The 23,543-nt window shown below is 40.1% G+C and overlaps 1 protein-coding gene across 1 annotated transcript in view; it reads right to left on the reverse strand.

Moving 5' to 3' along the window:
* The window catches only part of BMPER (BMP binding endothelial regulator), a 248,508-nt gene that overhangs the window by 72,570 nt on the left and 152,395 nt on the right, over positions 1-23,543 (reverse strand). The window contains exon 12 of the mRNA XM_032401800.1: positions 5,685-6,014. Within this exon, the coding sequence (XP_032257691.1) occupies positions 5,685-6,014 (330 nt within the window). The remainder of the gene's footprint in view (positions 1-5,684; positions 6,015-23,543) is intronic.

Below are 23,543 nucleotides of genomic sequence, written 5' to 3' on the forward strand. Positions count from 1 at the left end.
ATGTTCTCATATAATCCTGATATTGTGTGTGAAGACGCTGTCCATTAGATAAAGCCTTATCAAGCTCAATCCAGAGCAAATGACACACTCTCCTGGTCAGAGCTTTTCTTTATGTCTCAAATGTGTGTTGGAAACTTTTCTTACTGTTTTCCTGATAATACCCTCACAGTGCCTGAGTTTCCCAGAGAACAGATGAAGTAGGTACCAGTTTGGTGACACGAACACCAGGAGAACATCTACAACAAGTTGGTATGCGTTTCTGCCCTGGCACTTCTCCTTATTCACTGTCACTGTTTCCTAAGAGTGACAACCCAAAGAAAAAGTCCCTTTTTTTAACAAAAAAAGAGGTAGTTTTCCCGTGTGTGTTTTTAAATCTTACCCTCTTGGGTTTCTAACAAAATCTAGTCTTTCATTTAGCCTGTTCTGAGCCTCTGGAAAGAGCAACATGATTTTCCTCCCAGAAGACCTTGCAAGATTAGGCTGGTGAGAAAATGTTCAGAAGAGGCTCAGAAGTTGGGGGATGAGGCAGTGATGGGAAAGAAGAAAGGGGCGGCAAAGGAGGGAATGGATCTCGTCTGGATATAAAATTGGCATAAGACGAAATCAGAGTGATGTAAGATTAGTAAGAAATGCCCAGAAGTAGGATTCTAAAGCCAATACTCCTTAAGTCTGAACATGATCCAAGAGGAGAGAAGGCTAGCCAAATAGCATTACTGTGAGTAGGCCACACAACTGCCACAAGAAAGAGTTACAAATCCACTTTAGGGAGTTACTGATAGAATAAACCAGTGGTCTAAAACTGGGTTTCTCGGGGTGCCTGCGTGGCTCAGTCGTTAAGCGTCTGCCTTCGGCTCAGGCCATGATCCCAGGGTTCTGGGATCGAGCCCCGCATCGGGCTCCCTGCTCCGCGGGAGGCCTGCTTCTCCCTCTCCCACTCCCCCTGCTTGTGCTCCCTCTCTCACTCTCTCTCTCTCTGTCAAATAAATAAATAAAATCTTTAAAACTGGGTTTCTCAAGAAATAAACAGAAAGGCCCATAAGGAAATCACTGTATGGTAAATGAAAGGAATGGAAGCATTCTTAGTCCAAGGCAAATGGTAGAGAAGATTTCTTGGTTTGGAGAAGGAGCTGGATTCAGAAACGAACTAGAGTTGGGTAAAGAAGCAAGGAAGAAGGTCATAAGAAAATCCCTCTTAGAGAGAGGTAAACCAAGAAACAGACTCTTAACTGTAGAGAACAAACTGATGGTTACCAGAGGGTAGGGGCTGGGGGGAAGGAGTTTAAATGGGTGGTGGGGATTAAGGAGGGCACCTTTGATGAGCCCTGAGTGTTGTATGTAAGTGATGAATCACTAAATATTACAACAGAAACTAACAATACACTGTATGTCAACAACTGGAATTTAAATAAAAATTTGTAAAAAAAAAAAGTCTCTCTTAGGAGTATTTTGGTGAAGAGAGTAGAGCAATGGGGCAAGGCGATCAGAGAAAGGACACGCTGAGAATATTCACACACTGGACTGACTTCCTCGATGGATCTCTGTGAGACAATGGTGTCACTTCTGACAACCACAACTCTCCTATAAAGAGATTTATATTTCTTCATACCCCACCATCTAACACGTTATCTGGCACATAGTATATACTCACTAAATGAATGAATTACCCTGTAAACTGATACACTGAATCTGGAAAGCCAAAGAAATTGTGAATTTCATGCTAGTTAAGACACTGAAATAACAATTTTGAAAGAAGACAAGCAAACTATAATATGATTTGTAAGACACTCTCTAAGGTATAGAAGAAACATGACCTCAGAAGCCTGTAGCCAGGCAGCTGCCCAGCAAGAGAAACGAGGGAAGAAAATCAATTCCGTATAACATTCTAACTTTTAGAGCATACTTCCAAAGACTTTCCATGTTGCAAAATTTTCCAAACTGCAAATCTCTTTCCTAGACAGTAGGCAAATACTATTCTTCCAAATGCCACAGTGGTTGAGAATTTATATCCAAAGGAGTTCCAACATCATTACTGACAATGATATAACAAATTTGAGACTTTGGGCAACTGAATTCATTGGAAATCAACTCACAGTGAACAAGCCAATCATTATGTTCTTTTCATGCAATGGACTGGTGGTCCATGCAGGTCTGGGAAGATGCAGACCCACTGTTTTTAGTAAACTCTTCTCAAAACTTTTGACCTCTCAGTCATAAAACAAAACAAAACCAAACAAAGCATGGTCCCCACAGTAAGGGAATAATTTGTAATTCACTCTCTTTTCCTCCTCTTTTCTTTGTTATTAAGAGGATTTTCAATGGACCAATTCTAAGTTTCATACTGTATAGGGATGACTTACACAACCATAGATGCCTTTGTCTATCGCTGTATCATATACATCTACGTTTGCATGATTGTCATTACCCTCTACATAAGTAAAATCCATGCAAAGTAAATTACAATAGTGACAGGCAAAATAATGAATAAGTTATAATTGAAAAAACTGCTCTTCCAAAAGATATTTTAAATAGGCATTTATGAGATGAAAACCTTGTGGTAGGGGTTGGGGCTAGTCCCTTCTACAGCTGGGATGAGTTTCCCCATTCCTCTGCATGGGAAATTAGGTAGAAATAATTGGCAGAATCAGGAGGCTAAAGCCAAGGCACACGTCCCATCTGGTGGTGTAAGCAGTAGCCACATTCTCTCTGCTGCCTGAAGCACCTTCCAATTATCCCTTTTCACCAGTGAATGTTTTACCAACTTGTTTTTTACCCTTCAATTGCGTAGCCAGGCTCCAGACCACTAGGGGTTTTTTGTTTTGTTTTGGCGGGGGAGGGAAGTTGTTTCTCTTTTGTTGTTGTTTTTGTTTTGCTTTGTTTTGTTTTGTTGTTGTTGTTGCTGTCATTGTTGCCTTTGCTGTTGTTTACTCAAAGGGCAGAGGAGGTACAAAATCTATATACATACCATAGTGATGCTTAAAAATTGATGGTTTTCTGTTCAGATTTTATACCAAAGGAAAAAAGAATAAGAAAAAATATGTGTTGTCTCCAGGTTCATAAAGTATAGAACTCTACCAAAAGTAAAATAAAAAACCACACTCCCACGTGCTAATGCCTTCGGGTGGATATGACGTAACTCTCTCAGGTAGAGTTGATGAAGTGAACAGATGGCAGAAAGGAAATATTTTTAAATTATTCACTAAGTGCCAAGAGTTGGGGTAGGAGTGTGATGGGGGTGAGCAGTGCTTTCTCGAGCTACTAAGCCTGCTCCGTGCCCTCTGTACCACCCCGGTTGTTATTAGGTAAGCAACTACAGCCTAATCCCACCACGCGGCACGGCCACCTGCACTCTTCTGCCAAATGATTCCGTCATGAAGTGCTGAGTTCATAAACCACAGGGGCAAAGAGTCATTCCTCCCCTTTTCCCATTCGCCAGCTGCAGGCTTGATTTAAGCTGTTATTTTGAAGAAAGGACGCTCTGATCATATGAGTTTATGAAATTAAAAAAATAATCTATGGGAGAACACTCCAAGGATATATTGTGATATTTTAAATGGACAATCAATAAGTGATAAAAAGAAAATATCCCTCAGGGGTAGTACAAACTGAGATTGGTTTGGGGAGAAGACTTGTGTCTGGAAATGGAATTGTTCCGTTCCAAGGATAATCTCAACGCAAGTTTAGAGCCCAGAGGAATACAGTTCTTCCCTAGGAAGCAGAAAGTTTATGCTACGGGAAATTGTTCAGCTGGGTATTACGGGCATCACATAACTTACTTGCACCGTGGAAAAAAGGAAATTGTAAAATCAAGTTCAAGGCCGAGAAGAGTTAAATTCACTAATCTAATTATGGTGTTTATGATCTAGTATTATTTTCTTAGCAGCCTCAACCTTTCACTCATTTTTACAATGTGGAATCCTGACAAGAGGACACTTATTCCATAAGGTATTGCCAGCCATGGGCAGAACAGTATCGAAGCTCCTAGACTGTTAGCAATCTTCCAGGATCCAGGATCCCTTTGGGAATTGGGCTGTGGTTGACCAATAATTTCCATATCAGTAGAATCCACTGTGTTCAGCTGGCATGCAAACAGATCAGCAAGGTGCTTCTAATTAGTGCTCTGTAATAATGAGTCATCTTGTGCACAATTTACGGTAAGCCACAAACTGCTGCTTTCTTTAAAGAAATGAGCTGAGGCCTACATCTACAGAGTGACAAGTCATTTGAATAAAACAACAGGTGTCTGAATTTTCTGAAGAGGACTAATCTCTCTAAAATTGAATAAATAGAGCTCTTCACACCTGCCACTTTCAAAGTGAAGTTGGGAGTCCTTCTCCCTTTATAGAATGCTCCAGTACATTAATATTTAACTTTTTCTCACTGAAACCACGTTATGCTCTCCAAATAAAAGCTCCCCCGGCTTCGCCTTGGCTTCCTGCCTTTGTTTAGCTAAGCTGGCATTCCACAAACTCGGATCAATTTGTCAAATATATTTTGGCTTGAACTGAAACAATTAACAGCATTCTGAAGGTACAGCAGAGAACAGTCTCTACTGTTCCTCAAAAGTGCCTGCTCTATCAAATCTTTCCCTTTTGGATCCTTATTATCTAAAGGAACTGGAATGTATTTGATGCTTTTACGCTGTTACATTTTCGATATAAAAAGCAACAAATATGTTGATTTCCTCAAGTATCATGCCGACAGAAATAGCATACACCAGGAGAATGTGCGGTTCAATATCAAATTGACAAACAATATGGATTAACCAAAGGCAGCATGGAAGGAAACAGACATGATATAATTGAATGTGTAAATGGGCTGAATTCATTCTTTGGGGCTGATTTTGAAGGCGGACGTCCGCTTCTAAGAAGCCTCTTTAGGTAGTACCCCACAGGCAAGAATGCGAGCTTTCATTGGGCCCCTAGCAGTAACCTGCTAGCACCTACGAACAGCTTGACCTCGGAGGGATGTGTCTTTCCGTGGAGTGGAAATACAGAGCCCAGTAGGCCACAGGCAATAGGGGATGCTGAGCAAGGGTAGCAGCAAGCAGCTCCACATACCCAAGGCTGGGGGAAAGCGCTCTCAGAGCGCTCTAAACATCCTCCAGCGGGGCCATTGGTTCTAGACCTCCACTAACTCAGCGAGCACCTTCCCCAGGGTCAAGAATGGACAGGACTGCTGGTCACACAGCCATGGATACTCCCCTCTGCACACCCACACATTTGTGGTTTACTTTTGAGGATTCCCCCCTTCTTGGACAGATGCTAACAAGAAAACACTCTTTCTCACAGATGTGAAACTGCACATTACTGGCTGAGCTGGGCGAAACACTGACAATTCCAAGCTGGACATCAAGGGCCTAACATTGCGACAAAACATGAGAAAGAGGTTATTTGGAGAGCAGAAATGCTATTTTTGGACCGAGGATGTCAGCAGATTGCAAGACTGGTGTGACCGGCACTGGACTGCAAGGCTTCACGGTGTGCAAATTTCTCCCACTCTTTTGTGCCATCTTGGAGGTGTCCCTTTGGAGCCCCGGTGAGCGGGGACGAGGTCCCGCCTGCGGTCGGAACCCTCGTCTGCCTCCAGATTGTCCTCCGCGGAAGAGGCAGAGCGCCGAAGCGGTGCTGCTGTGCTGTGCGGGTTGGTGAGGCGGAGGGGCGAGCCAGGGGGACCCAGAAGCCCACCTGCTTTGGTGGTCACTTTCAAGAGGTAGCCGTCCAGGTCGATGTGGAACTGCGGCGCCTGGCAGGGCAGCGCGATGCGCGAGCCGTTCCAGCGCACGGTCAGGTGCTGCTGGAGGCTGACGGTGCTGGCGCCCAGCACCAGGTCCACCGACTTGGTCCAGGAGAAGGAGCGGGTCCTGCGTGCGTCATTCTTCACCAGCACCTGGAAGGGCGAGGCAGGGGAGGAGCAGTCTTTTGTCAAAACGTACTGACACGTCCCCTGAAAGTTAAATGTCCGTCCGTCAAAAGTGTTGTAGTGGGGATCTCCGAATACCGTGCAAACGCCGGGCTCTGCGGATGAGTGAGAGACAAAAGCAGGTCATAAACTGAGCGAAGGATTCAAAGAGAAATCAGGGGTCCCCGCAATATTAACCTGGAGGGGGGGCACCCACCAGGTATGGGAGGGCCTTAGCAGAGACACACTAGTGGAAATCAACTTTAAAAAAAAAAAGAAAAGTTCGGTTGTTTTAAAAGTCTGGGCCAAACGTCCTAGGACGTGCAATACTTGGGTGCTTTTGCACTTAAAAGTTATTGATAACACTTCCAAAGTTTTAAACCATCTCTATTTTGGAGGCTTGATATGCTTCTATGGTCTTAATATAAGGGATAAAGAAATGAAACTAAGATAATTTTGTAAACAGAACTGCCCTTACTTCAGAACCCATATAAACAAAAACCAGAAATGAATAAAAGGCAGCAAAGTAAATGACAATACAGCAAAGCAATAGTATTATTACCATTTAACTGATTCAAAAAATGTGGAAATATGGTATTCTAAATGTTACTTACTTTTTTTTAAGGTATTATATTCAACACCATGTATTTACTAAGGACAAATCAATAGAATTGCTAAATAGACACATGTTTAATAGCATTAGGAAACAAAGTACTGATAAAATTAATAGTCTCTATGTTTTTTACAAATACAAGGTTCCTATATTTTGATCTGTGTATCAAAATCTAAAATTGGATAAAAATAAATTGAATGTGTAAATGAGCTGAATTCATTCTTTGGGGCTGATATTTAATAATCATTTAATAAATCATGTAATAAATTTAAGAAATTCCAAGGCATTCGTCACTTCAATATACCATTCATTCAAATATTTGTGAAACCCAGGTAAAGTTTGACACTGGGGGCATCTCAAAGATTGTTATAGAAAATTAAATATTGTTTCTTTTTTTAAAATGATATTTGGCATTGATTTGTTCTCCATGTAAAGGTATTTTATCTGTTTTCAGGGAGGCATGGACAACCAGGAAATGAGGAATTCATTTAGATAAAGGAGCCCACATGATAAAAGAACTATAATAAAAAGATCAATTTCCAGTCAACACCAGCACAGGTTCAGAATACGAAACTATCCTATCAGCAACTGCTCTGAATATGTAAGAGAAGAGTTAAAAGTCAACACAGAGGAAGGATGTGCCAACTGATCTGATAGGACCAATGGGATCCAAGGCAAACGTGTGCTTTTAATTTCTAAAGTGTTTGGAGAATAATGTTGTTTTATGTTATGAGACATTATGTCATTTCATATGCCAATTACATTTGACTCCATATAAATCACATGTATTTGGAATTTGGTAAATTATTTGTTCTAAGCTTTCCTTGTCAATATCTGATAGAGACCCAAAAAGATATAGTTTTTGGTGTGTAGGACAGTTCCAATGAACAAATGCTTTAAGGAATATATAAAAAGCACTACTTGAGGTAAGAAGGTGGAAGAAGTGGGTGGGGGAGAGAAGCTCTGAGAGCTCAGCAACAAAATTTTATTTTGCCCTCCATTTCTATTCCCTTCTCGTCCTTTTCTTGAATGTTTTTTCCTTGTGGTTCCAACTTTACTCAGTTTGTTGCTTCACATTGGACCCCACCTCCACCTGCCCAATCGTATATCCACCCCCAACTAGTCTTCCATCTATCTAACCACCCCATAACGCGTGTTCCAGTCCTTTCTCCATGCAATTGCTTTCAAAATTGTCCTATCACACATTTCCCTCACAGTCTGACAAAAGGAATCTTTCCGTGGCATGAAAATGGTGTTTCTTGGTTGACAAGGGGCAAGGCAGTTCTTTGGGACACCCCGAGTGGCATCAGGAAAATTATAGTTCTGAGTTAATATTGTCACGTGCCACAAAAAGACTGTTGACGTGACCACCAGATGCACCAAATTCAAGAGAAGGGATTTTTTCAAGTTCTTAACTCTGCATAGTCAAGAAAACCCAGAACAAATCAAGGCTTTTGAGCTTTGAACTTGAAACAGATGGAGCTCAGCCTGCAAAGGCCAAAACCCTAATGAAGGAGCTGAGATATTCCTGAAGAAATCCTCTCTCAGGTGGGAGCAGCACAGGGAAAACACCTTCTGCCCAGAGTCTGAAGTGGCAATCTTCTCCTTGCCCCAGGGATAATCCATGGCTTCTCCTGGTTTTCTGACAACAACCGCATCCAAATTATCATTACCAAAACCAGTAATAGCTAGCACTTACCGAGAATTCACTACCTCCCCTAGTACTGTTCTCCATGCCTACAGATCCATAAGAAAATGGATATTTAGATTGTCTCCTAAAATTAAACAAATAGCTAAGCACTTGGTAGTAAATCCATAAAGTGAACTATTACCTAGCCATTGAAAAATTGTAGGAATAACGTTTGTGATTGAGGAAACGCTTATGACATTAAGTGAAAACAGGAAACAAAATTCTGCCTTCAGGATAACCTTCTTTAAAAGATTTATTTATTTTAGAGAGAGAGAGAGCGTGGAGGAAGAGGGAGAGAGAGAGAATCTCTCGCAGACTCCCCGCTGAGCACGGAGCCTGACACAGGACTCGATCTCACGACTCCGAGATCACGACCTGAGCCAAAACCGAGAGTGAGACACTCAACCAACTGAGCCACCCAGGCACTCCTGTCTATAGGATAATCCTAACTGTGTTAAAATAAATACACAAATACACACCCCAAAATTGTCAATTTCTTGGTGGCAGGACCCCAAGTGGTTCTTTTTCTTCCTTTTGCTTTTCTGTTGTTTTTGTTGTTGTTATAGTTTTGTTTTTAAGAGTCAAAATGTGGGCAACTGTAGATAAGGCCAGTTATATGACCAAGCAAATCCTCAAAGAAGCAACAGAAAATATACTGCCTACAGTGGCCCTAGGGAAGCCTGAGCTTACTCACAGGGGGGCAGAAAGCAATGAAGGACATCCCAGGGAGACCAGGCAAGGAAATCACATGTAACAGGGCTGTCAGGGAAGATATTTTTCAAGAGGCCCTAACTTGTAGAAGAGAGGGGTTTGGAGATCAGAATCATTTTTCTCTGTAACAACAAGATAGAAGAGGCCAACAAAATTCCATGACTAGGAAGATGCTTGAGAATTATGTGTTACCTTTGGGGACATTTGTATCATGAGCTAAAATAATTTTGAAACCTTGGCCCTTTTTCCTGGCACCTCTAGGTCAGATCCTGCAGGAGCAGTGAACACATGCACTGGAGAATGGCTTGAAGTGAGAATCTCAGGGTCCACAAATCTGCCTAGCTGGAAAGGAAAAGAGCTAGAGAAACACTTAACGGACACAAATGAATGTTGTAAGCTCATATGTGTGTGTGTGTGTGTGTGTGTGTGTGTGTGTGTATTTTTTTTTCCAGCAGACCCAGTGAAATGAGCTACAGTCCAAAATGTCCAGATGTCCAGTCACACTCTTCTGGAAAGCTTGGAACGATAGTCAGAACTAGACAAACGGACCATTCTATAACTAAGTTTGTTTGAGTATGCGTCAGTCAGGGGAAAGAGAGAAAAATTCCAATTTACAAGTAGTGGTACGTTTTTTCATAGTCCTTTAAATCAAATCATCAAATGCCATTTTTGTTTTGGTTTGTTTTCCTTATATGTACACAATGTCTAAGCATAAAAAAAACACTAGAAGTATATAAACCCAAATATTAAGAGTAGTACTTTTTTTCTCTTAAGTAATGGAATTATGTGTGACATGTATTTTCCTCTTTCTTGTTTATGTGTATTTACATTATTATTTACATTACATTTCATTATTTACAGTGACTAGGTATACTTTTAGAATACGAATATTTGTCTTAAAAATGAAAAATACTGGATTAAAACACGGTGCTTTGATGTTACATACTTTAATAAGATCGCTATGAGGATTAAGAGAATTTAGGAGGCTTCTAAAAACATAATTCCGATATTTTTCTCCTAACCTCATCAGGTACATGTATTTCTGCCACAAGTATATTTATTCTAATGAAATGCCTTCCTTCTGAGAGCAGTGATTATTCCCAAAACATCCGTCAAAGAGAATTAAGGGGAAATTATACAAATCCATGTTATAAAGAAAATAACAGAAATCGAATAGACTCCAAACCCTCACCCCCAAAACACAACCAAACAAAAACAGAAGAAAACAAGTATCATTCATGGTTCTGTGACCAAGAAATAACCACTGTTTACAGTTTGGGAGCTGGGTGTGTGCATGTGCATGTGTGTGCTTGTATGTGCATGTGTGTGCTTGTATGTGCATGTGTGTGCTTGTATGTGCATGTGTGTGTGTTAACATAGTTCAGATTATCCTATACATGAAATTTTACTTCCTCTTCACTTAACATGTCATAAGATATCCTCCGTCATTAAAGTCACTTTGAAAACATAGAAAATGACTTTCATTCTCAGTCTTTTACTTCTGCAAAGAGGACGGTCTCTCCTACTCACGGTACCACAGCACCACACAGACCAGCACATGTCCAGAAATGTTCTAACCACGAGAAAATCTCTCAAATAAAAAACACAGCTTTAAACTTTTCTCAACACAAATTGCAGGAATACAGGTCCTCTGGGACTTGGGGTCACCGGGTCATGCAGGAACCCCAGGTGGGTAAGATGTGCGATGATGTGCCAAGTTTGAGTCAAGAACCAGGAAAGGCTGGGATTAGACACACTGCCCTTAACACAAGCCCTTGTGCTGCTCCCGCACATGATGTAAGCCTCTGACATAAAGAGGCTGTGAGTGCCCCAGCAGGGACTGAACTTCTCCCCGCAGGAGGCTCTGGCCACACACAAAGGTGTCCCTGACTGCTATCGCCCCGCAGGACCTGAGGGCCAAGAGATGCTCCACGAAGTGGCACCTGGATTCCTAGAAGATTTGGCATCTTTGTCTTCTGAAGTAAAAACTTAATCTAACTTTACTGTGTGAATGGGTGGGGTGGGGGGGCGGGCAGGAAGGGGGTAGTGGGTCTCTTCCCACCAATCTATAATTCACCAGATAGACTTACAAATCTACATATGAAAAACTCATTTTTAAAAAGTTGAGTAGGCATCTGAAATTAACATATATCTTTTTAAAAAGTTGAGTAGGGATACCATTAAGAATGTAAATTTCTTTTCACATATTTTCCATATACTCACCAATTCCAAATGGAAGAGCAAAGAAAGCAGCCCCTACCTTCAAGATCTAATCTAAAATAGATCTAACCCCAAAGTCATGGCTGACTTCCTAGGGCCTCCCCAACTGAGCTCAGTGCTACCCTACCTCTTACCTTTGCTCCTGGGGTGGCGGGGGGGGGCACATATCTGTCCCACACTTCACAGTTCCCAGTGCATGGATCCCTTACTTCCTCGTTCAAATGCCAACTCCCCACAGCACCTTCCCCAACACCTCAGCCATAGACATTTCTCTTTCCTCAAAATCCCAAAGGCAAAACTGACCACATAGCTCAGATTATCTGGGACAGTTTTTATTTCAAATGCTCTACCCTATAGATAGACACATCATGTTTTCCAGTTTGAGGGTTAAAAATATCATCACTGAACCCATCACAGGCTTATGATAAATCAATTTCTTCCCTAACTTACAGTTAAAATGTATCCTTAACTCCTAAACCAGGCTTTAAACTCCTTATATGTAAACTTTGTTCCCAGCACCTGGCACCCTGCCTTGTTAATTGCAGGTATATACATATATATTACATGGATTCATCTTTGCATTACTCACAGCAATGCCTGCTATTATACATATGAGGTATCCATAAATATTTGTTGAATGAATGGGTTAATTAATTAAAGAATACATTTTAGTAGGAAAAAAACCTGCCCACACTGAACTCACTAAAATAGATAGCTAATGACTAGCATACAGCAGGTTATCAACAGGATTTTATTTAATCAGTTAACTAACTGGATAATTAATTAATGCTCTCAGAAAAAGGAATTAAGGCTGCAGATGGAATTAAGGTTGCTAATCAGCTGACCTGGAGATGGGGAGATTATCCTGGATAATCCAGGCAGGACGAACGTCATCACAGGGGTCCTCGTAAGTGAAAGAGAAAGGCAGGAAAATGAGTCTCACAATGACACAGCACGCGGTGGACTGAACTTGCCATTGCTGGCTTTGAAGACAGAATGGGGCCTCAAGCCAAAAAAAGGGTGGCCTCTAGGTGATGAAAAGGTGGAAAACTAAACAAAACAAAACAAAAAAACGAACACAGATTCTCCCCCAGAGCCTCCAGAAGAACCGCAGCCCTGCTGATACCTTGATTTTGGCCCATTCAGAACCATTTCAGACTTCTGACCTTCAGAACAATATGTGTTGTTTTAAGCCGCTAAGCTTGTAGTAATTTGCTACAGCAGCAATAGGAAACTAATAAACCTAGCAATAGCCAAGGAGAGTCGTTGAAAGTAACTACTTTATGCCAGGCACCATGCCAGATGCTTTCCACATTTTCACTATCTGCTTTAATCCTCACTACTTCCCTACACACCGTATTTCATTACCCTAATTTCTTAGCCGTGAATTTGGAGAGGTGGCCATGGTGCCCATGGTCACGCAGCCAAAAGCAGTAAAGACAGAGTCCAACCCAGGCTTTGCAGCTCTGAGGCAGTGCCTTCCTCAGCATCACTCGATGCTTCCACTGATACCCTGTACCACGGCATCCTACATAGTTGTTGTTAACTAGATGGGATCACAGAGCTCTTTGGGAATCTGGAGAAATGTGAAGACACTCGTCCTCCTAAATGCACACAAGTGCATCCACTCAGATGTAGTGGATGACCACCCTGTCCCAAGACTGATCAAGGAATCCATCACCTTCCATTTAAGAACACTATCTAGAAGTTAATTATAAACTATATTATATGGTTCTCTTATTTGGTATGTTTATATTTCATCTCCCCAACTTCATTGTAAGTTCCTAAATTCAGGGTCTATACCAGCTTTTTATCCATTTCCTCTAGAGTACCTTCCAGAATACCGGAGACTCACCAAACTTGTTATAGAAGATGCATCTGTACCACTCTTGCCATCCAAGCTCTGACCTTAACATGTCTGCTGTCTATAAACTAGAAATTCTTATTTATCACTTAAGAGAGCTGTGCACCTGAGCTGAAGAGGTGGGCTTCACATCTCTAAGTTAATCTAGCTTCCAGCTTTAAAGCCACTTTAGAGCTTTGCAAACATAAGTATGTTGCTTTGAAGACAGCTCTGGGTTTGAATCCTAGTCTTGCCACTTAATGACTACAAAATCATGCACAGACTACCTACATCCCCTCCGTCTATTCACCTGTAACATGGGTCTAAGAACAACTACCTTTCAGGTTGGTTATAAAGATAAAGACAGCATTGCAAAAGTGCTGAGAATATTACAGATGCTGAGAATGTAACAGATGCTAGTTATTATTAGTTTTATAATTATGTTATATGAATCCAGACATATATAATAGACATCCACTGCTGGCTAAAATAGGGCTGAATAAGACTGTAGCATACACCTAAAACATAGATTTGTGGGAAAGACAACGTGAGTTGAGTCCATCTATAAAAGACATATAAAATGTAGATTTGGGGCTAGCATCCAGTAAGCCTTCTAGGCCAAAAGAAGAATGTTAATCAAGTCATGTGGCAGCTTACACAAGAAGAGCAGGAGACAGATCGGACCAGAGTGGGGAGTAACTTGGGGAGATGTAAGACACCCAAACTGCCTAAATAAATTGGCCTGAGATTTATTGCCAGCCTGAGAAGTTTAAATGTATTCCAGAGAACCAGCATTCCTTAATGTGTTTCCTATGAAACATCAATCCTGTTGCTCTGCCAAAATAAGTAGAAATAAAAAAAATCTCTGCAGCTTAAATTAGTTTGGGAGGTACTCCATACTTCATCACCCTCCTTAAAGTTTACCCTGCACATTGGCATATAAAGGGCTCTGCAAATTCTGCAGCAAAGAAACATATTTGAGTGTATTTGACCCAGCATTTCCCTCATGTATTTAATCACGGAGCCGTGTTTTGAAAATATTATTCATTACTCTTCCTCAGCACTAGCGTTTTATAAAACAAACTTTGAGAAACTGCAAGAGACAGTGAAGGCGGCCGGTGTAAGTTCTTGCGAAGGCCAGTGGCACGCAGGAAGGGCTGAAGGAGAAAAGACCAAGGTCAGTTGCAGGCAAGAGGATGAAGCTCTGGCTGCCATGGAAATGGGAAGGAACTTATTTATTAGAAAAACAATACAAAGAGACAATCAAGCAAGCAGACTTGATGACTGATTAGCAACATGGGAGAGAAATGCCAAGAGCATGAGAAATAACATTAAGGCCCCAAACCTGTGCAGCTGGGGTAAGGGGGTGCCAGAATTCAGTCAACAGATAGAAGCTGGAAACAGCCAATCATTTCTCCATCCAACTCCCAACCCTGAGAATCAAAGGTAGCAACTGTTACTAAAATTCAAATGCAGTACTTTGAAAGAATGTGGTCTCCCCCAAAAATTAGAAGCTGAGATCTGCCATATCAGCATCTTGTCAAGAAGTCATATTAAGGCCCTCAGAAATCAGAAATCAGACACCAGAAAGAGAGAGGAGCTACGGAAGGGGTGCTGTGGAGGCAGAGCCGTGAGCTCACAGGATGAAAAGGTGAAAAACAAAAGGAGAAGAGATACATGTTCTAAGGACAGGCGTGGAAGGGCAGAGCAGAGGAGTGGAGCGGTGGTTGGGGGCAGAGGCGGAGTACTAACCAAGAAGGGACTGTGATAAGAAGAAAGAATGATAGTGTTCATAAATTAAAACTTCACATCAAAGGGAACTACATAGCGCAGCTAATGAGTCATTTCTCCAAACTCCCAGGGAAGGCTAGACCTTCAAGTATTGTAACCCAAGAGATGGGAGGTTAAGTGACCTCATAAATGTAGGTAAGTTTTTAAAAGGTGAGCAAATATAATGGCTCTCTAGTCATGCAGGGAGAAAAGAAATTGGCAAACTTCATATATGTTTGGAGGCAAGCCTCTGAAACAAATAAAAATGTAGTCAATGGAGAATAATAGTTCTTAAAAGTGTTGGCTTGGGAGACTCATGAAGCAGGGTATCAGCTGCCCACACCCTATTTAATTTCTCAGACCCTCAGATCACTCATTTGTAAAATGGAGATTCTACTTCATGGATCATTGTGAGAATTAAATGTTAGGATACATGGAGAATGTTTATCACAACACGGACTGACACGCACTTACATTCAATAAATATTTGCTGGCAATAGGAGCAATTTTAGTGGCAACAGAAGTAACAATTTTTGTTGTTCTTATTTTGCTCATAGTAGACATGACCTCCAGAGAGGAATAAATCTGCCTCGCAGTTTTGCATACGGTAATATGTAATTTATTATACAGTATTATCTATAAAGTGTAATATTTGTTTCAGAGTCTGCATTGTCTGGTCACTTTACTATATTTTAGATGTACCATTGCTAAGGGGTTTTGGTCACCAGTTTTTTCAGTCACAACTAGGTATATGCCTCTTTCTTGAAATTCAAGATGGCAGCCTTGACTAAATGTACCAGATGGCTAGTAATGAATTTATATATCTTTTTCTGTTCAAAACATAGTCTTTCCAAATTAGGCAAGAAAGTAACTTTTAATTGAATGATTTAATAATGGTGCATTTATATTAAGAATATTTTCCCAAGCAAAGATCCAGGGAGGCCATATGATGTGTGAGAACAATTATTGGACTAGAAGGTTAAAAAAGAGAGAAGGAGAGCAGGTTTTCATCCAGCTCTTCCAGTTAATACTACCAGGAACCTCAGTTTCCTTACCTGAGAAGTGAAAGGGCTGACCTCAAAATTAAGGTTCATTCATTTATACAATCCCATGATGCTGAAATGGTGATGCGTTTGAGTGACAGAGAAACTCTGCCCTTCTTCCTTACTCTTGGTGGAAATTCTACAGTAATTTCAAGTTTAAAACTATATGTATTTTAATATTGTGAGTAAGAAAATTTGGAGAGGTCTTCACCTTAGCACTGAAAATACCTACGGTGCAAGAAGGGGGGAAAAAAACCTAGAAAAATGAGTGGACGTGGAAAACCAAGCCAGTTTGATTTGTCAGTGAGCACAGAGCATACCAACTACCACTGCTCTGCACCTGAGCAGAGGTAGAGGTGTCACCAGTAGATGAAAGCCTGGGCACTTGAGCAGGCATTTCTTCCAGGATGGGATGGAGGGAAACGCTCTGAAATTGGAAACTCCTCTTAACATCCTTCTCTAATCTCTAATCCCTACCATCATAAAGCCCTCCAGGCCTTCTCTTCCCTTCCTAACTGCAACTGGTCGTTAAACTGTACCAGATGACAAAGAAGTCAACGGTAGACCTTCCGGACAGGCCCTGGGGCCTGATTTCATTGCAGGAACTCAGGCTCCACACTTACCTTGGGCGTTCTTCTTAACCACTAAGCCTCAGTTCCTCAGTTGTAAAATGGAGCTCATAACATTATTTGACTCTAAGATGGCCGCGAGGATCAAATAAATAAGATCAAAAGAGATAGCCCACGACAATGCTTAGACCAGCAGAAGCTAAATAAATAATTAGCTGCTGCTGCTACGACTGCTGTTGCATTTCTTGCCATTATTATTTGATGATGATGATAAGGATGATGATGATGAGGAGGAGGAGGAGGAGGATTGTTAACTAAAGAGTCAGAACTTAAGGAATACTAACACCCTGTAGGAACCACAATAGGTGGTGGATAAAAGATGACCCCTAATAACCTCAGGCTCCTCTTTCAGCTTTGCACCAACCCACGGACAGAAAATTTAGAGTAACCATACCCCTTAGAACAGAACAGCATATGAAACAGAAAACAAACTGGTGTCCTCACGCCCCTTCCAATGCTGCTCTTCTGGGGTGGGATTTCCTAGCCACCACGTGTGACACCATTGGGTTTTATTTGCCACCTCTGTCTGCTGGTTGGGCCTCGGAGCAGTGACAAACCCACCTCCAGATGTTCAAGCAGAAATTTCAGTGGCCACTTAGCTTAACACCTCCTTGGCAGGGCTAATGTCAACACCACAAATTCTTATTCTACAAGCATCTTGAGCTCTGGTTTCAAATTTCCTTGCTTTCCTGAGTTAAGGACAGACCCGTGGTGTTAAGGGACCTGGAGTTGCTTACAGTCTCGGGGGTCAGAAACCTTGCTCAAACACAGAATTACTAATTTGCAGAACCTCTTGTCAGTGGAGATTTCTCATAAAATGGGCCCCGAGGTGAGAGTTTAGTTAAATTGTTGTTGCATTCCCCCTCCTACCACCACTCTTTAATTGGAGATACTGGTAGGCATGCCTGGGGAGCTAAGTAAGATGTGCCCAGACTAGCCAGGGCAATTCCACAGCACCCTTGATGGGTGCACGCAGCAGGAAGGGGTCCTCTCAGGCACCAACGTGGTGCACAGTTGGAAACTAACCTGGGGGGGGGCAGTTTAAAAAGTCACCTGGCAACTGTGAGCCTCCTTGCACCCGGAGTTGCTGAAATCTGATATTTCCTATTACTTGTGGGACGTGTAGCTGAGGTTATTTCAATTAAATGCACATCTGTGCTCAGTATACCCTACCCACCTCTGTGTTAATGTAACTGTGACCTTTTGTTTTGAGTTGGGACTCTGATGACTAGGGCTAATGTAGCTACAGGTACAGCTTAATGAATCTATGGGGTCCGGGTTTGGGCATCCACATCTGGGCTGCCTTTCGCTGCCTCTGATCCTGTACATGGTGAAGAGATCAAATTCTCTCTCATGGTCAACATCTCTCTGTCTCTGTGTTTCCCTCCCTCCCTCCTTCCCTCTCTCCCTCTACATACACACACACACACACACACACACTCACAATCACACACATAGTCACACACCTCTCTTATCAGTGAAAACTTTGCCACTAAGTATTATTTCCATGCCTGAAAACAGACATTCTGCCGGCAAAGAATTTATCTGATTCAGGTCTCTTTGCTGGGTGGCTTGGTCGAGATTTCACCTACTGCTTGTCAACTCACAGTAAGATAACATTTTACTTAAACCAAGTGCTACATGCACAACAGACAGTGGCCTTCTTGGCACCCAACGTGCAGTCTTGTGACGCCCAGCCCAGGCAGAGTGGGAGCCGCTCTAGGCTACAGCTCTTACTTTGGCAAAAAACAGCATTTGCATGAAAGCTTTATAAAGTTTGTTTAGCTTACTTCAAATATTTTATTTTAAATAAATCACCCAAACCGAATTTAATTCTTTTCATTTGGACAAGGAGAAAGAGAGAACGTCCATGTTATTAAAAGACAACAATGCTTTTCATTCTTCCTTCAGGTCTGATTTTAACATGACTTTTTATTTTTGTCGATTTTGATGGAATCATAATTGCCCTTTCAGATCAACCCCAGGAAGATGGTGCTACTATGGGGAGTACAACAGGTTTGAGCCTCAACTGTTGCTTTTTACCTACTGAATTGTAAATCACCACTATCACTGACTATTGCAAAGGGAGGCCTGTAGAAATGTTCTACACATTTATTTGCTGTTCTTTTCAGAGGTCTGCAAGAGCCCCAAACACTACCAAGATGGACTACCCCAGTTGACAAGGCAGTAATTCTGTGGGATTTTAGAAACAGACAATCCAGTGTCATCTCTGCTGGAAATAATGTGACGTTCATTTAACAACAACAGGTAATAAAAGTAAGTTTTAGAGTATCTGAAACTGTATAATCAATCCTTTTCATCAGTGTATGAAACTATATATGTATCTAAGTATTTATTCTTGCCTCCTTCCAAAAAGGATTGGGAGTAGCTTACAGGCATACATACTAAATGATTCAAAACACATAAGGGCAGACATATAAGGTGAAGTCAGGAATAAGCTTATTACTCAAAAACTACCTGCCATTAGAGGTAGGCTACGAATTTATTTCTAGCTTCCTAGCAACTAAAGCAAAGATGGTGAATTTTAATCAATCAAGATTAATTATGCCTTTATCATTTTTTGTAGGGCTAAGCAATGAAAATCCGAACACACTCAATTACATCCAAAGACTTCTGGTCTGCCATTTTTTACACCAGCTCTGGGCTCCTATTTCATCTACTCACTGTGTATTGAGAGTAAGTTACTGCTACTAGCCCCACAGGTGTTTATTTCTGCATTCACCCATGCTGTTATCTCTGTTAGGAGTACCAATGGTTCTCAACCATTTGTCCTGGGGAGAAGGGTATAAATCACCCCAGGAGACATTTGGCAATGTCTGGAGACACTGTTGATTGCCATAATCTCTGGGAGAGAAGTGCTACTGGCCTATAGCTGATAGAGATCAGAGATGCTGCCAAACATCATACAATGTGCAGGATGCAACCCACAACAAAGAATTTTTTAGTCAAACTATAATACTGAGGTTGAAAACTCTGCAGCAACTAATGGGGTGTGTATGGGTGTGTGTGATTTTGTTTGAATAAGATAGAAATCAGTCACTTTTCTGTTTTAGAAAACACTAGCCTTCGTTTGTACTTCAGCCTTCATTGGTCTGCTCTAGAAACCCGTATGTCAGAAGAGCTTCTGTAATTGACAGAGTAGGAAAAAATGAGCCCCAAGGTTTGTTCTGGATGCTAGATATAATGCCAAAGTAATTTCAAAATAGGAGATCTTTAGGCCATAGCTAAAGGACATCAGAATAAGTCTACCTGATGTGTTAGGAAAATCTGGGCATTGCTTAAAAAATTTGGAAGTCATCCCATCTCTTAACTCAATCTGAATAAATAAACCTTGCCAATAGAATGTGTTTTACAGCACTGATGGAAGAACTGCTGGAGAGCAAGAGAGAGTAAACAGATGGAAAGAACACCAAAGGAAATTGAGAAATAGCCATCTGATGATATCATGTAGATTGGACCAAGAACCACATGCCTGGGCTCTTCCCGCACTGACCTGCTGGATGCAGGTGCACAGTCAATGGTCTCCCTGGTACCCTAACAGCTGGATGATTTTCTCCCTTGCCAACTGCTCTCTTAGCGACAGAAGTCAGGCTCATTCCCATGTTTTACAAATACAATAGTTAAGATGGCTGGTTAAAACCCTTGATTTTTGTCATGCCCATCCTACTTTTTTCTGACAAGCCACCATTATTCTAGATATGAAAAAAAAGGCTTAGCTCATAGTGGATAGACTAATAATGAAATGTGATTTTTCTCTCAACTACCTCAGTAATCATCACCTTCATTCTTCATTCACTTCATTCACCTTCATAAAGTCGGATAATTCAACATTTGGGCTGCTTCTGCACAAGAAGCATGTTTTTATTTTTTTTTATTTATCATGTTTTTATTAAACTGATAAGCAGTGATCCTACCTGACAGCAGTGTGATTAGCAGATGTAACCTATGTGTTCATGCAAATTGAAATGGTTAGCTAGAAAATCTTAAGAGTTCCTTTGAACTCTGTGTCTGCTTCAATAAGGAAATACTTCCTAGAGAAATGCAAACATCTTCACTGACACGGATACAGAGGAGAACCTCATAAACTTAAATTCTACTTTGCTCATCCAGGAAGGAATGAAGCTGGAGGTAGCCTCCAAACCATCCGTAAACAAAGTTTCCTCAGAGAGTCTCTGGGAGGATGATTAAATGTAATAATTTATATACCATTTGAAATCAACTGGTGTGTTAATCATGGATAATTCTTCCTGCACTAACTGTGGGGCTCTAGTAAGTCATACTTGGTTGGCTTCCTTTGAGTTATTTTATGTACAGTATTCTCTTTAAAGAAAAATTATTTTATTAAATCTACAGTTTAATTTTCATTAATTCAATCTACGTTTTTATCCAGTGTATAATGTGTAATTATTTAATAGCTCTCTGTCTCAAGAAATAGTGAGAGATATATACAATAAATATATTTATTACATCTCACATACATATCTATTGTCCAAAAAAACAAAGCTAGGGTAACTTTTAGCTATATGATTTTAAACATGTGGAATGAAAAAACTTGTTTCTACATGAAAGCTGCTTTCAACAATCATCAAAGCCCACTTCTCTAAGGCTAACTAGTTCATAAAATACTTTCTAATAGATTTCATGGCTTTGTTAATCCTGCTTATACAATAGAACTAATTTGATAATGACATTACTAATACTTCTCTTTTGATGAAACACTTCAAAAGGTTATCTGCCTACAAGAGCTTACAAGAAACTCACTTCAGAATTAAGGACACACACAGACTGAAAGAGCAGGAATAGAAAAAATATCCCATGCAAATGGAAAGGAAAAGAAAGCTGGAATAGCTATACTCATATCAGACAAAATAGACTTTATTTTTTTTAAGATTTTATTTATTTATTTGAGAGAGAGAGAGCACATACGTGTGAGTCAGGGGAGAAGCAGATGGAGAGGGACAAGCAGACTCTGCACTGAGTGCAGAACCCCACATGGGGCTCGATCCCACGACCCTGAGATCATGACCTAAGCCAAAATCAAGAGTCAGATGCTTAACCAACTGAGCCACCCAGGTGCCCCCAAAATAGACTTTAACACAAAGACTATGATAAAAGGCAAAGAAGAGCATTATATAATGATAAAAGTGTCAATCCAGAAAAAAGATATAATATTTTTATGTTAATGTTATGTTTATTTATTTTAAGTGCTTTATTAATTTATTATATATGCACCCAACATAGGAGCACCAAAATACATAAAGCAAATATTAACAGAACTAAAGGGAGAAACTGAAAGTAATACAATAATAGCAGAAGACTTTAATATCGCATTTTCATCAATGGATAGATTATTCTGACAAAAAAATCCATAAGGAAACATCAGCCTTAAACAACACATTAGACCAGATGGACTTAATAGATATATGCAGAACATACCATCCCAAACTAGCAGAATACACATTCTTCTCAAGTGTACATGGAACATTCTCCAGGACAGATCACACGTTGGGCCACAAAAGTCCCAATAAACTCAAGAAAACTGAAATAGTATCAAGCATCTTTTCCAACCACAATGATATGGAACTAGAAATCAAATTACAATTAATTAATTATAAATTCCAATTACAAAAAATGGGAAATACAAAAGCATGAAAACTAAACAACATGCTACTAAACAACCAATGGGTCATCAGAGAAATCAAAGGAAAAATCCAAAAATAACTAGAGACAAAGGAAAACAGAAATGCAACATATCAAAATCTATGGAATGCTGCAAAAGTGGTTCTAAGAGGGAAGTTCATAGCAATACAGATCTATCTCAAGAAACAGGAAAAATCTCAAATAAACAATTTAACTTTACACCTAAAGGAACTAAAAAAAAATAATAAGGACAAACAAAGCCCAAAATTAGTAGAAGGAAGTAACAAAGATCACAGTGGAAATAAATGAAGTCAAGACTAAAAACGCAACAAAAATGATCAATGAAATTAAGTTCTTTGAAAAGACAAACAAAATTGACAAAACTTTAGCTAAACTAGCCAAGAAAAAAAGAAAGGAGACTCAAAGAAATAAAATCATAAATGAAAGCGGAGAAGTAACAATTGATCTCAGAGAAATACAAAGGGTAATAAGACACTACTATGATCAATTACATGCCAAACAAACTCTTAGACATCCTGGAAGAAATAGATAAATTCCTAGAAACATATAGTCTTCTAACACTGAATCAGGAAGAAATAGAAAATCTGAATAGATGAATTACTAATAAGGAAATTGAAACAATAATTGAAAACCTCCCAACAAACAAAAATTCAGGACCAAATAGCTTCACTAGTGAATTCTACCAAACATTCAAAAATTTAATACCTAGTCTCAAACTTTTCCAAAAAAATTGAAGAGGAGGAAAAGCTTCCAAACACATGTTATGGCTAACATTACCCTGATACCAAAACCAGATAAGGACACCACAAAAAGAAAATTACAGGCCAATATCCTTGATAAACATAGATGCAAAAATCCTCAACAAAATACCAGCAAATCAAATGCAACAATACATTAAAAGGATCACATACCACAATCAAGTAGGATTTATTCCAGGGATTCAAGGATGGTTCAACAACCACAAATCAATCAATGGGATACACCATATTAACAAAATTAAGGATAAAAATAATCTCAACAGATGTAGAAAAAGCATTTGATAATATTCAACATCCATTTATGATAAAAACTCTCAACGAAGTGCATATAGAGGAAACATATCTCAATATTAAGACATATATAACAATCCTACAGCTAACATCATACTCAACCATGAAAATCTAAAAGTTTTTCTTCTAAGATCAGGAACCAGATAAGAATGCCCCCTCTCACCACATAGTATTGGAAGTACCTACCCAAAACAATTAGGCCAGAAAAAGAAATAAAAGCCCTCCAAATCAGAAAGGGAGAAGAAAAACTGTCATTATTTGCAGATGATATAATACTATATATTCATCTAAAACCCTAAAGAAACCACCAAAAAACACTTAGAACTAATAAACGAATGTAGTAAAATTGCAGAGTATAAAATCAATATACAGAAATCTGTGGCATTTCTATACAC

Source organism: Phoca vitulina, unplaced genomic scaffold (genome assembly GCF_004348235.1).
Source record: "Phoca vitulina isolate PV1807 unplaced genomic scaffold, GSC_HSeal_1.0 scaffold4, whole genome shotgun sequence".
Lineage (NCBI taxonomy): Eukaryota > Metazoa > Chordata > Mammalia > Carnivora > Phocidae > Phoca > Phoca vitulina.